The sequence below is a fragment of the Perca flavescens genome, chromosome 11, assembly GCF_004354835.1.
Source record: "Perca flavescens isolate YP-PL-M2 chromosome 11, PFLA_1.0, whole genome shotgun sequence".
Taxonomy (NCBI): Eukaryota; Metazoa; Chordata; class Actinopteri; order Perciformes; family Percidae; genus Perca; species Perca flavescens.
Genome location: NC_041341.1, coordinates 17075258 through 17093046, shown reverse-complemented (window position 1 = coordinate 17093046; position 17789 = coordinate 17075258). Strand labels below are relative to the sequence as shown.

General features: G+C 39.3%; 2 protein-coding genes across 4 annotated transcripts; both read left to right on the top strand.

Moving 5' to 3' along the window:
• The first annotated feature begins 72 nt into the window (after window positions 1–72).
• Window positions 73–11474, top strand: tfdp1a (transcription factor Dp-1, a). 3 transcript variants are annotated; one of them, XM_028590817.1, is made up of 13 exons: window positions 73–254; window positions 1408–1481; window positions 2271–2356; window positions 2572–2638; window positions 3095–3216; window positions 4000–4121; window positions 4335–4500; window positions 4646–4792; window positions 4902–4970; window positions 5663–5814; window positions 7592–7758; window positions 10055–10133; window positions 10267–11474. In XM_028590817.1, exons 3-13 carry the CDS (start codon window positions 2345–2347, stop codon window positions 10403–10405), a joined length of 1242 nt encoding a protein of 413 aa, XP_028446618.1. In that variant the 5' UTR covers window positions 73–254; window positions 1408–1481; window positions 2271–2344; the 3' UTR covers window positions 10406–11474. The 3 variants fall into 3 exon arrangements, with proteins under 3 accessions (XP_028446618.1, XP_028446617.1, XP_028446619.1); XM_028590816.1 differs by lacking the exon at window positions 1408–1481; XM_028590818.1 differs by lacking the exons at window positions 73–254; window positions 1408–1481 and adding an exon at window positions 1571–1894.
• A 1799-nt stretch (window positions 11475–13273) lies between these two features.
• LOC114564141 (rhodopsin kinase) lies at window positions 13274–17535 on the top strand. Its single transcript, XM_028591344.1, has 7 exons — window positions 13274–13972; window positions 14705–14832; window positions 15548–15705; window positions 15795–15878; window positions 15991–16115; window positions 16224–16425; window positions 16594–17535. The coding sequence occupies exons 1-7, from the start codon at window positions 13274–13276 to the stop codon at window positions 16881–16883; spliced, it is 1686 nt and encodes a 561-aa protein (XP_028447145.1). The 3' UTR covers window positions 16884–17535.
• The last annotated feature ends 254 nt before the right edge of the window (window positions 17536–17789 follow it).

Sequence of the window (17789 nt, the reverse complement as noted above, 5' to 3'; positions counted from 1 at the left end):
CTTCAAATTTCAAACTCCTGTGCAGCAGATGGCGGTATATGTATATTTGAAGCTGATTGGTCTCCACCAATCCCAAGAGATGCAGGTTGTGGGTATGAACTGCTTTGCTTTCGTCTCATCGATGCTGTCCAATCAGACAACGCTAAAGCGAGACACCGCCAAGATCAGATTGTGAGACGCGCTGCTGTAGCAAGGCTAGCAGAGAGTGGATAGAAAAGGCTAACAAACAAGTTGCTAACTTGTGAAGTGCAGCGGTAAGCCGTGTTTATGGACTTGTGGCTCGCTACCCAGCTGCCGCAAAAGAAAGTTATTGATGTTAAATGTCTGCTTTTATCAGTTATTGTTTTTGAATATCTTGAAAATCTCCTGCCAACAGACACAAAGCTAACATAGTAAAATTGCAGATAATTCTGGCAGTGTTGTCGATGACAGCTGTGGATTAGCTCGCCCGCTAGCTACTAGCAAGCGTATCGCCAGTTGGCTAACAAAGCGACCGGTGGTCCTGGCTTTCCAACCGTAATTGCGAGTTAGCTCGTTGCTAACATACTCCGTAACGTTAGGCATTGCTAATTAGCAAAATATGAGTCAATAGTTTACTTTATACGTTAATCCTAACGTATCCTCTGACAAACTGCTAATTTACCGTATGTAGTAGCTAAACGATAACGGAGTCATCCGCAAGGCTCGGTTCGCGATGATCGTGATTGAATTGGTCACATTAACGTTCTGCTATGGAACGGAACGTTTTAATACGAACGTTGGTTTCCTGAAACACCATAAAAACAAAGTTTAGTATGCATGTTTAACGGTTGAACAAGTCACACTAGTAACGTTAATATAGCCAAAGTTATCAAATGTAAGGTCGATATTTTATTCAAAATACAATGATCAGGCTAGTTAGTTACGTAGTTTATTGCATTTATAATAGCAGATATTTTAAGTGTTTCTGAATGTAACTTCGGGACAAACTGTTATGTTTGTTGCTGACAGTAAGAGACCCATTATTGTCAATACACCACAATAAACATCAATAATATAATCACTGGAAAGTAACGAATATATCAGAAGTGTATGGCGAAATATGTTGGGTGTGAGTTTAAATGTACCATTACATTTAGCTACAGTCTGAATTAAACACGTCTTGTTTCTGTTTCATTGTTAACTTTAACTGTTTACTTTTTCAGTGGTTCGTCTTTCTTCGATTGAAAACGATCACTTTTTAATACAGCTTCAATACTCGACCAAACAGGCAAATCCTGGCATTATAACGGCAAAACATAGAAAGTTGAGGAAAAAAATTAACTCGAGTTAATCACCCAACACTAATAAATATTGTTTTCCTTGAAATTTACTATAGAATGATCGAAAAGTACTTCGACATTGCTTATTATGTTTCCTGTTTTGTAGGGATTTAGACCTCCTCTTCCTCCATTCTTAAATGCCAACAACAACAGCCGTCGAAGAAACAGGAGCGTGCACTCGTAAGTGCACATAATCAGTTTATTAACTTAATTCGTCGTGCGAAATGCACACACATTTCTTAAATGTTAACCCATACTTAACTTTGTCTGTAATCTGCAGCACGCAACCAAACAATCGCTAAATTGTATGAGAATCCTTTCAAAACGTGCATAAGCTAACTCGCTAGCTAACGCCAGCAAGCTATTAGCAGTAACAGTTAGCTAGCTGCATTCAACAAAAGAGTGTTCATTGCTTTCGTCGTATAGGGTGACTGGTGTTACTACTGCAAGCAACATTAATATCTGTAACCATATTGTGCTATCACTTAAGTCACATTAGTAGTTTTGGGCTCGAGTGATTACGTTAGCATGTTTGCGTGACCTGTAGCAGAAGTTCGACGATGCCTCTCCTCCGGACGTGCTCGGTACCTAAAGTAGGCCTTGTACACACTTAGCGTAGTAAAAGTTGTGAGCATCAAGGAGTTGTTTAATATGGATTTCATAGTGCATTAAGAATTGTTCCAGAAAGGCTCATACAATCGAGATTGGTCTGAAATATACACATTTTATGTCAATTGTGGCTGGTAAGAAGAATACCCGGTAACTCGAGCTAACGTTAGTGGTGTAGCTTTGTAAAATGTGCTGGCAGCAAGCAGTGCAAACGGGCCTCAGAAATAACTTTAGTTCAATTGAACACCAAAACAGAGTGAAATATTTGAGTTTAGGAAATATAATGGAAAAATTAGATGTTATGGTAAAACTGGAAACTTACCACTATCATTTAATAACTTGCCTTCTTTCTGTCCTCAGGGGTCTGAGAAGTGATACATAGAAGAACATTTTCTTTTTAGCCTGAAGCTCAACTCCTCCGGTCCTTTGGGATCATGGCTAAAGATGTAAGTAATCATATACATGTTTTGTACTTTTTACTGGAAAACTGTTTAGTTTTTGGTATTGTAGGCACTCTTGCTGATGTTATATGTAGGTGTATTATTAATTGGCTATAAATCAAGAGATCCAGCATGACCCCACTTTCTTCTTTTGTTTACTGGACTAATGTAGATTCTTTTAATGTTGTGGTTTTTGAGTATTACGTTCTTGTCCTTCGCAGGCTGGTCTGATAGAAACAAATGGAGAGCTGAAGGTTTTCATCGATCAGAATCTGAGCCCTAGCAAAGGTATATATTACTAGTAATTGCATTTGCACACTGCACATTATTTCTTTACATTAACATCACATTGTCCTGACTGCAGCTTTTTGCTAACATTTCACTTCCAACTACTAATATAAATCATTGTGGAATGTTTTCAGTTAATTTAATGTTGTAAAAGTTAAGTCTTAACTTCTTACCTATCTAACCATATATAGTTTTAACCAATTACTTCAGCTTTGTCTTTATTGAGTTCGGCAAAAGGACGCTAACACCAGCGATTTAGTCCTGAGTCGGCCATCCGTCAGATCGGATGTGTCCGACAATAGTGGTGTACAGTCTAGTTTAATTGGTTGCCTGTCCCACAAAGGAAACAATGTTTCTTCAGGCATAGGCCTATCTGTTTGTAGTTTGACAATAGGGGGCAATGGCGTATCAATCAAGAGTTCTACTCACTACTGATCTTATCATGTCTCCTATTAGGTGTACTATCTTTGGTTACTGTCCAGCCTACAGCTGCCCCTGTGGCCAAACAGCTACTACCCAAAACTCTTGGGCCATCCAATGTGAACATTGCTGCACACATGCAACATGTGCCACACATGGTGAGTGATGCTCCACGCAACTACCATACTATATAGTCTTATGTCCGACTTTTGTGCTTTCTTAACCACATTTGTATGAGAGTTTAGAACTTCTAAATAGATATATAAAAATAAAAAAATTGCCTTCTAAATTGTCAGTGACCAGCATATGCATTTGTGTAAAGATTGGTTAGCTGGGGTTCTCTGCTGTGTCTTACCGTTGTGTAAGCCCCTCCAATATCATTGTGAGATGACCGGGCAGAGGTAGGTGGAGGCAGCTGATCCTAAGCTTAACAACTCTATAGTCAGCAGGATTACACTATCATCCCATTATGTACATGGAATGTATGCGTAACGGAAATCAGCTTAGATATCGCCTGTGAAGGAATGAAGCCTCATATTACTATTAAGGATGCAAATTTTAATTATTTTTTTTCTTTCTCCTCCCAATGATCATTGATTAGTCAATTAAGTCTCAAATACTAAATGTGTTTTGCCATTAAAACTTTATTTAAACAATTGACAGTTGCTATCTTTGCAACACACTCCAAATATATTGGGCATTTGAAACAATGTGTTACAAATTTGTTGAGTCACAAATTAAATGAAAAGGGCTAAATAATTATTCTAGCTTGTATTGAGAGTAATAACATGCACCTTTTCTAATAGTATGAGCTCAGTCCATACTTATATCAACAAAAAGGACTGTGGCCTACAACACATAAGCAATAACTCTGCTGGTTCCTGAACACCACCGAGCCACCACTATGCTTTAATGTTTTCTTTTGCTCTGTCATTTTGTAGGTGATAGGAACACCCCAGAGACCTACAGTATCCAATACCATTTTGGTAAACAGTCCACATACACCCAGTTCCCAGTTCCTCACTCAGAGTCAACCATCAGACGCCTCTCCGTGGTCATCAGGGTAAGTCTTCAAAAGGTTCTTAAGTTTGAGTAAGTATTGAACATCATTGTGGATCTCCGTGGAGATTAAATTAAGTTTCTTTAGCTTTTTAAGTTTCTTTAGCTTCATCGGGCCTGATATCAGGGATTAAAAATGAAAATGCACGAGTGTGACATACTAATAATTGTGTTTAATATGAAAATTGAGTGACGTGGGGATCTGTTCTGTCCACAGAAAACGTGGTAAGAAAGGGGAAAAGAACGGGAAGGGCTTGAGGCATTTCTCCATGAAAGTGTGTGAGAAGGTGCAGAAGAAAGGAGTAACCACCTACAATGAAGTGGCAGATGAGCTGGTTGCAGAATTCAGCTCTGCAGAGAGCCACATGTCACCCAATGACGCAGTGAGTGCTGCAGCTGCAGGATATTTTCTCAGAATGAGGCAGACATATTTTTAGATAGTATAGTGCTAGATTTTATTAGATTATCAAACATATAACAATTTATACATTTTTGTTCATATTTTGAATCTTGTTTTTTCATTTTTAGCATGTGTATGACCAGAAGAACATTCGGCGGCGTGTGTACGATGCACTTAATGTGCTTATGGCCATGAACATTATCTCTAAAGAGAAGAAAGAAATCAAATGGATTGGCCTTCCCACCAACTCAGCGCAAGAGTGCCAAAACCTAGAGGTAGAAACACACAGTGAAGACCATTCTCACAATAGCTTGTGTCAGAGATGTCTTGCCTTTTTTACCCATGTAATAATTCTTCACCGTTATTCCTTTATTTCAAATGCAGGTGGAGAGACAAAGGCGGCTGGAGAGGATTAAGCAGAAACAATCACAGCTTCAGGAGCTCATACTGCAGGTGGGAATGAACTGAGCGTTAGCACTTTATCAAGGGGTCTTCACATGTAGCCTCCATAGCTACGATGTCAGTTCTGCTGAAGGTGATTGTTCATGCATACCTTCTCCTCATGGCGTTTGTGAGTGCAAGAATGTACACTCAATGGCTATTTTATTATGTACACCTGCAATCCAAATATCAGCTCTGCCATAAATTCTACCTTTTTTATAGTGCGTTTTTCTAATATTCTGTTCCCCTCAGGTATGTAAATAGGGAGGACAAAAATATAGAAACACTCTCACTATAATGCAAAACAGTTCAGCAACACTGCAAACTATGAACTCAATAATAAATGGATAGTTAAATTTATATCTCTCTGACGGCGTTAATCAAAACTGAACATGATTACCTTTTGTAACGACGGATATGTTATGGGTTGTATTAGTGTGTTTGTGTGTATATACGATTTCTTGAGGTATATAATGAATGCACATTGCAGCTTGATAATGTACATCACATATGAGCGAGATAAAATCTGTGTTGAAGCACAAACCAGCAGCTTTGCTGGAGACTTTTACAGCGCTGCTGCCCGAACAACACAGGAGTATAAATCCAGCCAAAGCATAGCTGAAGAATGTCGCAGAAATGTTTTTGAATATGTTATTTATCTAAGCTCTCTGTATCGGCTTCAAAGTTTTCATCATGTCTTTCAGCAAATAGCTTTTAAGAACCTGGTTCAACGGAACAGACAGACAGAGCAGCAGGCAAACAGACCTCCACCTCCCAACTCCGTCATCCACCTCCCTTTTATTATTGTCAACACCAGCAAGAAAACTGTCATAGACTGCAGCATCTCAAACGACAAGTAAGTGATTCGTCTAGCCTTGATTTGCTAATATTCTTTAAATTATTAGCAAAAGCAAAACTTTTTTTTTTTAAGAAGCAGAGAAATCCACCGATTTAACGACACCATCTAACAATTGTTACCCATCCAGAAGTTTTTTTTTTATTTATTTATTTATTTATTTTTTTATAAAAATCATCATGGAATTGATTAGTGTCTTTGTAACATAAATAAATAATTATGAATCCAAAAGTCAACTTGTGCTTAGGTTTCGCGACCTTTGGACCGATAGTCTTGCCGGGTTGAGAGCTAGCCCTTTCCAGAGACCTCTTCTGTGTCTTCATAGTCCTCCCAGAAGCATAGAAATCCGTCCGTGAAGACTGGGACTTTTCGGAGACTACGCACGCAGTTCCAGAGCGATAAATCCACCATTGAACGGCTATTTACTGTGTTTTGTACCAAACTGATCTATTTTTTTGTTAGCCAGCAGCCATGATTGTTTTGGGAAATTTGCACTGACAGCTTTGTTGACCAATCACATGAAGTAACGTGCTCACAGAGTTTGCTCAGCAAATAGAGAGCTCTCAGAGGAGGGCCCTATATACTAGGGCTGTGTGTGTGTATTGGGAGGATACAGAGCCCTGGGTGACACGGAAGAAAGAAGCCTGGAGGCTGAAATGAGTGTGATTTGGCTTACTGATGTCAAATAGCAGACAGATAACATACATACATACATACATACATACATACATACATACATACATACATGCATACATGCAACTTTTTGGATAAAAGCGTATGGACTTTTATGGGGAAAAACCTATATTCTTCTTAGTTTCTGAGTTTCCCCTGATTGCCAACACCTAGAAGAACACTTTTCAAAAGCCAATAGTCTTGGCCGTTATTGTTTTGTGTGATTTCAATACCTTTCTGTGAGATTATATTTCCGTTTAGTCTTTTCTTTAGTCATTTAACAATGTATACATTCATGTGACCTCCTTGCAGCATGCATATCCTGATAGCCCAGGTTCTCCTGAAATAATTTATGTCTAACTTGATTGTGCATAACAGGATTGAGGTTATACAAGTATTATTACACAAGGAGACCAGATGAACAAAGGATGGGGGAAAAAAAAAAAAGAGGGCTTAGACCTCTGAGGGTTAATGATTTCCTCTTAAGGCCCTGACACACCAAGTTTATTTTATTTTTTTACCAATGATTCACCTAAATATTTTCTGTTCATACAGTACCGCTCACGGCGACTATATCCTATCCGTTTCCAGCAAAACGGAGTGAAAGCAGAAAATATGTATGTTGGATGTATGTACTTGTTGACAAATTAAATAGATGTCAGACTGATTGACATGCGATGTGCATTTATTTTTTTTAAAAACGCTTTTAGAAGTGCCTCATGATATGTCTCTAGAAGTTTATTATTCATTAAACTTTTGTTTTTGTTAAAGAGGGAGAGGAAAATCGCAATACTCAATACTATCGAACATCACTTCTAGAATCGCAATCAATGAAAGTCGCAATTCAAATCCAATCGGCAACCATGTATCGTGAAAGAATGTAATCAGGACAAAAGCCTATCGTCCCAGCCCTAATATCTAAGCACCAATATTTGGTCACTTGTGTTGTGTTACATAATTGTCACCATCTTGCACTGTACTGCTCCTTAAAACACAATTTAACTAGAAGCACCTTAAAGTAAGATTGGGAGCACTTATTTTCTTGTTTAAAAGAAATGGATAATTCACCCTTTTTCTCATGTCTCCTGTTCTTTCTCCTCTGCAGGTTCGAGTATTTGTTCAATTTCGACAGCATGTTTGAGATCCACGATGACATTGAGGTGCTGAAACGTATGGGCATGGCCTGTGGTTTGGAGGTGGGAAAGTGTTCTCCAGAAGATCTGAAGGTTGCACGTAGCCTGGTGCCCAAAGCTCTAGAGCCATACGTTATAGGTCAGTGCCACATGCTCATTCTGGAGATAATAGTCAGTTGCTGGTAAGCTTCTGTTGATGCAAACCATTTTCTGCTTCATATTAAAAGTCTTTAACTATTGATCTACCAATGCCAGTATTGGTATCGGTCCGATGCCGTGTGCGTGTACTCCTATTCGTTATCATAAAATTACTCCAATACTACCACACCCGATTCCACCTCATAGCAATGTGACCTCAATTCTTCGTAGAGCAGGTATAGGTGGCGGAAGAGGAGCAATGCTAGGCGTTTGGAGATTTTTAGCTGTAAAAATACGAGAGGCTCTTACCCAATACATGATTGCACTTGACGACCAGCCATTGTCAGTTGTTAATAATACTGGGTTTCGACGTCCTCTCAGTGTACTGGAGCCGAGGAATGAGTTTTCCAGCCGTCACCACATCACAGAAACGGTTTCCAAAGCTGCTTTGTGAAAAAGCATATTGGCAGCCTGTTGTCTGTAAACCCCCGATATTTGGAGTAGCAGTGTCAGCCCAATGTCTCTCATCAGCTTAAAAGGCATAAACATGAAGAAAGCGATATCTCAATGTGTTCCGTCTACATGCTGCTCTGCAATTTCTTTTATTTATTTTTTATATACAAACAAGCTAAAACGAAAGCTGTTACCAAGCTAAGATGCAGCTTTTGCTGTGCCTATCCTTGCATATGGATAACCACTTTCATCGTGTCCATGTCACAGTAGGCACAGCGGTACGGCAGGTATCCCAAGTGCATGGAAATATGACAGGAGTAAATGCTTTGAAAATATATTGTTTAACCTCCAAAGCAAGTATTTTTTTTTTTTTTTTTTTTTCTCTGCAGTGGATGAATGTTGGTGCAGAATATTATTATTATTATTATTATTATTATTATAGTTTCTGTAGACACCTACTGTAGCGGGATGTACCACAGAGGCGAGTTTGAGTACTTTACCAGCTGTTTATATATCTGCGGCCGTGCAAGATGCAATCATTAAACTTTACAGGTGTGTAGTTGAGTTACAAATGAAAGCCAAGTTTGAAAGTGTGTGTGTGTGGTCCGAACAAGGGCGCTGAAAGTGAAGACACTCTTAGTGGTGAGCTGCAAAATGTAAGAGTGGCTGATCGACAACAGACTGTCATTGCACTTAGGGAAATCTGAGTGCATCCTATTTGGCACCAAACGTAAGTTACAAAAGACATCTGCATTAAAAGTTATATGTAATGAAAATGAAATTGAAGCAAAGAATTCTGTAACTTATCTAGGTATTATATTGGACCAAACATTGTCAGGCTATTCCATTGCAGAGAAATTACTGAATAAAAATGCCTGCAAATTGAAATTTTTATACTGTAATACAAGACAGTTTGACTCCAAAATAAAAAAACTCCTCGTCTCGGCACTCATTCAATGCCATTTTGACTATGCGTGCTCAGCATGGTGTAGTGGCCTAACGATGAAAATGAAAAACAAGATGCAGATTATGCAAAATAATATGATCCGTTTTATACTGTCTAAACCTTCTAGGTATCATGTGGGAAGAAATTAGTTTAAGTGGGTTGAGTTCCTGCCTGTTAAGCTTAGGGTTGAACAACTTAAACTCAATCATATGTACAGTATTATTAATGGTGTAGCCCCAAAGAATTTGGGATTTCAGATTTTAATGGTACATACTCAACATGCCCATGAGACTAGATCTAGTGTCCGTTCATGTAAGGTGCCATGTGTGAATAGTGAAGCCAGAAAATCCTTTTTTCTTTTTTTTATACAGGAATTATTTTATGGAATAGTCTTCCACTTCATATCAAAATGGCAGAAACGAAAAGGGATTTTAGACATAAAGTTAGGTCCTACTTATGGAATAAAATAGATAATTAGGGGGAAATAAAATCTAGATTGGGGACAGGGAAATTTATTGTTTGGTAGGTCATGGTGTTTTAGCTGGTTTTTTGATGTGTAGTTTTATTTTTTATTGTTTTAACCTTAGGACTGTATGTGTTTGCATGTGTTGTATGTCCTGTTCTCTTAGGGACCATGTTGGAAAAAAGTGTTTCTCGCTTTTACATGTTATCCCTTGGATCCCCTTGTTGTCTTTCTATATCCATAAACAAACCAAACCAAGCCAAAAAAGGGAAGGGGCCGCCCACTTTACGCCCCTGGCCCGATTTTTGGCGCCACAGATGGTGTGATCCCATCGCAAGATTGTCTCTAGTTCATACAATGTTAACAGAGGAGAGTGTTGACTTATTACTGTTGTCATATTTCTTTGTTGTTTCTTTTCTTTTTCTTTTTTCCCAGAGATGGCAAAGGGTCCCATCAGTAACGTCTACATCACTGGAGGTTCCTCAGCAAATGGAGCCCGTTACCCTGCAAGCAGGTGCAAATTCTTACTTGTAAATAAACCTAAACATTAGACAGATTGCAGATGTTATGCTCATCCCCGTGCTCTTTCACCTTTTCCACCATGAACTTGTAACAAATGATAGAATCCACTCCTCCTCTCCTTGTAGTGATGGCTGCACTGACGGCACAATGGCCTCCAGCTCGAATGACTCTCACTACAGCGGGTCTCGTGTGGAGACTCCAGTGTCTTATATGGGGGATGATGATGACGAGGATGAGTATGATGAGAACGATGACGAAGACTAACCCGTCTACACCTCGCCACTCCAACAAGCACAGTCCTTCAAACCACCTTCACCGTGGGAATTTAGTCCCCTTTTGTGTGCTTCTTCAACCTCTTCCCCTGTTTCCCATGCCTGTATTTGTGTCTGGCTTTCTCAGGGGTGTAGATGAATATTGAAAGAGCAGAGGTGTACGTTGCACCCATCTTTTTCTGCTCCTGAATCACGTGCACCTGCACCACAGCTCTGGGGGAGGTGTCGTCAAGGGAACTGAAGTCTGTGGACTGGCCACCACGCTGAAGTCTTTGTATGTTTAATCCACTTCTCAATAAGCCATCCCACTAAAAAAAAAAAAAAAAAAAAAAAAACTCTGTAAAACCTACTGCTGTTGGAGAATGTATAATGTACTTGTTTGAATAGTTAATCCTATTTTTTTTTTTTTTTTTTTTTTTTTTTTTTTTTTTTGCAGTTACATTTGGCAGACATGATATGTTCCAAGATGGCCAAAGTGTCTGCTTTAACATGCTGTGTTAGTGCAACACCATTAGTTGTGAATGGCCTGATACAGTTGCCATGGCATCCCAGGATGGGGCTCCATCAGATGTGTTGATACTTTCTGTTTTGTGTTCTGGGCAATAATTTGAAATAGTTTCTTATCCTCCATTGTGTTGGGCTGGCTTCCTTATGTTCTGTAGGCAGCTGCTTTCCTGATCTTGTTTGCTAGTTTTTTGTATTCTGGAGTGAAGGAATTCTCCATCATCGCCCTGTCAAAGCCTTGGTAGTGTTTACAAAATAATGGCACCAGCAAGGTAAAGACTTTTTATAACCCGGGCTCCTGATGGGTAAACAAGCTTTGTTTGTGAATTACGTATATGAATCTCTGACAATTGTAGCTTATAGTATCCTTAGAGGCCAGTGGTAAAGATAGACCTTGAAAAATTATTGATGTAAAACGATTTGTGGTTGCATAGGTCTTTATGTACTCCCTTCAAAGATCTCCCTTTTAAAACTTAGCAACACATGTACTGACTCTTCCAAAAACCTTTTCTGTAATCTAATATAAGTTTGCAAATAAATATAGATTGTTTTAATAATTTTGTAATTTCTGTGGGTTTCATGCAGAAACAAGAAACTGTAATGTTTGTCAGGGTGCGTTGGATAATTCTAATTTGTTTGAAATTAGGCAAAAATCCTTCAGCACTGAACACAAGATGTTCTTTATTTTTACATGTCAAGGACCTAGGCTTTATAAAAAAAAAAAGGATTTTCTATCAAAAGGATCTGGTAGAAGAATATTCGCATTTTTGAGACCCTCAACTGATTTGAGACTCTTTTTAAAAAGAGCCAATGGATGGAAGGCTGGTTCCCAGTCTTAAGTGTGCTGGTTAAGGGTTTGGGGAGGGGTCTGCTTGTCAGCCACAGGAAACATGCGGAGGATAGAGGATGGAAACTATGAGGTGAGAACAATTATTTCTTTATATGCTCCTTTACTCACATTATGCTATCATTGTTTCACGTCTATCCGCTTTTAATTTCAATATACGGACAGACTTACAAGAGCATTTGCTGATTATAAGCCTGGGCCTTTTTTTTTTTTTTTTGAGGTGCCCAAATGTTTTTGACATTGAGAACCGATAAGGGCCAAAATGTAGCACGTGCTGCAGGCACTGGATAATTTGGGCGTTTTGCTCAGTAACTGAGCAAAATGTGTCTGTGCATGACATTTGAGCACTTTTTTCTGTATTAAAATCTCTTTCACATTTTAAAGGAAAAGTTCACGTGCATTTTCATCTTAAAACAGACATGCCCACATTTACATTGAAAGGATTATTGGTTGCAATCGTTATTCTTCCTATTTATGCTGGCTGCACAAAATTCTCTTCCGAGATAAATTATAGTGTAAGTGATGGGGAGGGGGGGACAAAAAACATTCAGTTCTGTGTAAAATTACATTGTAAAGTTCAGTTGAAGCTAAAATGAGGCTTCATGATTCTGAGTCCAAGCAAGAGGGTAACCTCCAAAGTTATTTTTTTAGTACAAGATTCCTTAATTGTGCCTCCTTGTAATTTGATATTGTAAAGACTACTTTGTTTAACTCTGTCAAAGCCTCATATTGGCTTGATCTGAATGCAATTTACACAGTATATGGGCTGGATTTTGTCCCCATCGCTTGCATTGAATTTTTAGACAGGATCTCTTTGTGGCCACTGGCCAGTACGGACAGGAGGATCAATTACAACAACAACCAATAATCCTTTCAATGTACAGTATTGTACTGAGAGATTGGACATCTTGAATCTCTCCTTCTAATATTTCACACTTTACACACGGTTTATTTAAATGAGGATTTAATGTAATGTATCTGGTGTATTTGTGAAAAATAAATAATTCCAATGTATTTTGTTTACAGATTTCCAAGTTAACGGAAAACCTGATTGCTTCTCCAAATCCGAGCTTTGCTTTTAACATCCAGGACTGCTAATTATTATGCATGAGTGTCCCAATGCTAGTTGTTATTTTTCCATGTGTATATGCTGCCTCTGTTATGTTACAGCATGTAACATTGTCTGGGGCGTTAGGGTGTTAATGGATTACCGAAAGATGTTGACTCAGGTGTGTGTGTGTGTGTGTGTGTGTGTGTGTGTGTGTGTGTGTGTGTGTGTGAGAGATGAAGGTGTTCAAAGTGTGCTGAGATCTAGTTGAGACACCAGTCTCCGGTTCCCGTTTCTCTCTTATGCTGCCTCTCCCACGACTCTGTGATCTGTGTCCTGTTTTCTCACATTTGTTTCATCCTTTTACCTTCACACCCCTGCACATTGGTAAGCAGCATTTTTTTTTCTCTCTCATTGCAATGTCTCATCTTTGCGTCACCTAACAGTCACCTGCCCTCAACATGGATATCGGAGGACTGACCACAGTGGTAGCAAATTCTGCTTACATCAATGCTCGTGGAAGCATTGATGGCTCCAGTGCAGCAGCAACACGGGATAAGAAGTACCATTCTCGCCTCAAGCTGCCCCACATCACTGTGTGTGAGGGCCTGATGGACACCCTTGATTTGTCCTTTTGCACGGTCTGCATGGAACAGCCTATTGGCAAGCGCCTCTTTAGAGAATTCTTGGACTCAAAAACAGAGTATCACGGGGCTTGCCGTTTATGGAAAGACATCGAGGAATATGACCTGGTGGAGGATTCTGACCGGGTAAAGAAGGCCTCAAAGATTGTCCAGCGTTACATGGACCCATCTGCCAAGCACTACTGCCCGTTCCTGTCTGAGGACATCATAGCTAAGGTCAAGGAAAGCCAGGAGGCTGCAGGCGATGATTTGTTTGCTGCAGCATTGGCCACAATGTTGGACTTTCTGCGTGAGGCCCCCTACTCTTTCTTCCTGGAGAGCTTGTATCTGAAACGGTACCTGCAGTGGAAGTGGCTTGAGATGCAGCCCATGGATGCCGACTGGTTCCTAGACTTCCGTGTGCTGGGGAAAGGTGGGTTTGGGGAGGTGTCTGCCTGTCAGATGAAAGCCACAGGACAACTGTATGCCTGTAAGAAACTCAACAAGAAAAGGCTGAAAAAGAGGAAAGGCTTTGAGGTGAGAGAACAATTGTCACTTTTGATAACATGCTCCTTTACTCACCATGCTGTTGGTCTTTTGCATCAGCCTTTAATTTTTAAACATAGTTTTGAAACAGGGACTGCATTTACACTGGTCAACTGTGCCCAAGCATGTTCAGGGCCAATAGGGGACTAAATGAAATGCATGCTGCAGATTTTGGGCTCTTTATTGTTTGAAATGCAATATTTTTCATTGTCTGACATGGTGCCTACATTGATATTATATCAGTATTGGTCAATTAGAAATAAATCCAGCCTCAGTTTACATAACATGCCACAACATGAGTACAGTATTGTCACATTTTCTCAAATGAGATTTCAGGGAAACGCAAAGCTCTTCTAATTGCGATTCATGCAGTGATTTGATTAATAAAGGCATTTTGCTGGCTTCATGTGCCAGAGAAAGTGCCCGGCGCTGCACTAATCATCTTTGTGCCTGCCTCTGTCACATTTGGCTTTAGCCTGCAGTATTAAACACAGACAGAGAGTGATTACTGGGAGTGTTAGTGGAAAGCTTTTCTGAATGGAACTTCTTGGCACAATTACATCTTGCTCTTGACTTTTTGGGAAATATACAATACTTTAACCTCTTTTTTTCAAATCAGCATATTGTTCTTCAACCCCAGATAAGAAAAGTATTTTTCTCTTGTAAACAAAATGTCTCTGTACTGGTTTTTCAAAAATGGTCTTTCCTAATTTCCTCTTGTAGGGTGCGATGGTGGAGAAGAGGATTCTTGAGAAGGTTCACAGTCGTTTTATTGTGTCATTGGCGTACGCCTTCCAGACAAAGGACGAACTTTGTCTGGTCATGACCATCATGAATGGAGGAGACCTCAAGTAACTTCACATTTTCAAAAACTCATGTCTCAAAGCACAAACATGAACAGATAGGCTCACTGAGGAAATGGTTAAGAGCTCATATTCCTCATCCCTCCTATATTGCTGTGTTATTTACAGCCTTTTTTAATTTGACTGGACATCTTTTCTATTGCCAACAGAAGGTGTGCAGTCGACCAAAAGACTGATGTGAAAGAGATGTTGTAATGTTCCCTAAAGTCAGCTGTGACACCAGATGGGAACACATTTAACATTTTCCCAAATGTGCCACAATTCATCCCTAAATGATGGTTCCTACACTGTCTTTACAGTGGGGCAGATTATTTGTGATAATATGCACATTTGGTTGTTTTTAACAGCTGTTTGTCTGTAGACAGGCCCATGGGTGCAGCTGCATGTGTGCCAGTTTCAGTATCTCTGTGACATTCATGAGAGAAGGGACTTACACTGGACTGCTGGTTTTATGCAAATATTGAATGCTATTCTCAAGAGACAGGGCTAAAAATAACAGTTTATTTTTCTAGAAAATCATATTTGAATGTGTGCAGAGTATTGTTTGCTAGATAAGAGCAGGATTCTAATATGTGAAATGAATATGTATTTTATGTTAAAACATACGTAAGCCGTATATCTATGTAATAGTGAAAATGTATCTAGATGACATACCTTTCCTACCTGACAGAGCCAAAGCTCATCTGTTCTTTGTTCCCTGAAGGTACCATATCTACCTGGTGGATGAGAACAACCCGGGCTTTGATGAGCCCAGAGCCTGTTTTTACATCGCTCAGATCATCCAAGGCTTGGAGCACCTACACCAGAAACGAATCATCTACAGAGATCTCAAACCCGAAAATGTGCTGCTGGATAACGATGGTAATGTGTTTTTAGTTAAACGGTAGAAGAAACTGCATTTTCCAGGTGTGATTAATAGCTAATTAAGTTATATTTATGTTGTCGACCAGGGAATGTGCGTATATCTGACCTGGGTCTCGCTGTTGAGCTAAAAGAAGGCAAAACACTGACCAAAGGATATGCTGGGACACCAGGTGGGTCTCATCTGTATCTACAATGTAGTTACTAAGCAATTTCATATATTTCGATGTGTATTGTTTCTTTTTACATAGGCTACATCCCATTGTGTGACTTTGGTTCTTGCAGGGTACATGGCTCCAGAGATGCTGAAAGGGGAGAAGTATGACACTTCTGTTGATTACTTCACTCTGGGAGTGACACTGTTTGAGTTCATGGCGGCTAAGAATCCATTCAGAAACAGGGGGGAGAAGGTCTGTCGCCTTTTATCAAACGTTAAGCGTTACCCTGTGCACAAAATGGCTTCAACTTTGTGATATATACAAGAGGATGAGCGTTAAGAATATTTGTCTCCTTTTTAGGTTGAACGTGAGGAGATGAAAGAGCGTATGCTGACACGGACGGTGACCTATCCGGACAATTTCAGTGAGCATGCAAAGTCGCTTTGTGATGGTCTGCTGGCTAAAGAGGTTGATCAGAGGATGGGTTTTAAGAATGGATGCTGTGATGAGATCAGAGGGCACTCATTTTTCAGTGACATCAACTGGAGGAAACTGAATGCAGGTACCATCTATTTTCTATACTTTTGCATCTTGTTCAGGGTTGTGTATAACTTGAAATAAACATTTCAAAAAACACAAAAATAAAAATCTTATTTCTATTTCCATGAAAATGGCTTAAATCCACGTATACAGGTACAATTTTTAAAATTACCATTTCTCACCTCTCCAGGTATTCTACCTCCTCCTTTCGTCCCGGACCCAAAAGTGGTATACGCTAAAAGTCTGGATGACGTCGGGGCTTTCTCCTCTGTGAAGGGAGTGACATTGGAGGACCCTGACAAGACCTTTTTTGATGAGTTTTCCTCTGGGAACATTCCCATACCCTGGCAAGAGGAGATGATCAATACAGGCATTTATGGAGAGCTCAACATTTGGGGTCCTCATGGCAGCGTCCCCAACGACCTCCGCAGGGAGTCCATATTAGAGCAGCCAAAGTCCTCAACCTGCTGCATATCCTAGAGGCATTGAAAAGCCTTCAACCATACAGTGTGCAGACTTGTGGGGCATAAAGACTCTAGTACTCAGGACAAACACAAGTCTGAACCATGTAATCACAGTTTTAAAACAACTTGAGACTCCAAAGTTTTATCTGTTCTTGTTTTTTTTTATTATTAAAAAACAAGAACAGAATTAAGGTGGATTTCTAACTTGAAATGGATATATCGTAGATTTAGGAGTTAAAAAAGAAAAGAAATATATTGACGTTATATCCTTTCTCCACCCTCACCAATTCTTTCTTCATCTTCTTTCTTTGGCTCTCTCTCTATCTGTTCACTCTCTTCTCTTTGTGTGTGCGTTTGTTAAGTTATTGTAATGCTTTGAGATTTAAAGTGGATTTTAAAAATTAAAATGTTTAGCAGGGGCTTATGTGATATATTTGGTGCTGACTGAAAGTCCCATGTTGAACATGTAAAAATGTTGATTTCCCTTTCTTGCATATTTGCATTTAATGGAGAAAAAAAAGTTCTTTATGAGGGAAATGTATGACTGTAGTCCCTTAGTCTTTACTATAAACGGCTAAATTAACTGCTGCTGTTGCAATACCAAAAGATAAGACACCAAAGTGTCATGGTTTTGATAAACATTTTCTCGTGTGTTTTTTTCATGGTTCATAATTGACTCCAAAAGTTCATGTAGTCTTGTTGTTATGAGACAAATCAAAATAAAGAGAATTTTTTTTTTTTTTTTTTTTACAGCAAATCAATTTAGTTGTAAAAGCAAATTTTTGAGCAAAAGTTAATAGCAACAGGAATTGCAACTGTATGAAAAAGTGCTGGTAAATAAAAGTATTGCTTATTGAAATGGAAATTTGAGCTTCATTTCTGCTTGACAACAGTTACAGCACTGTCCAGGAATGTCATGTGA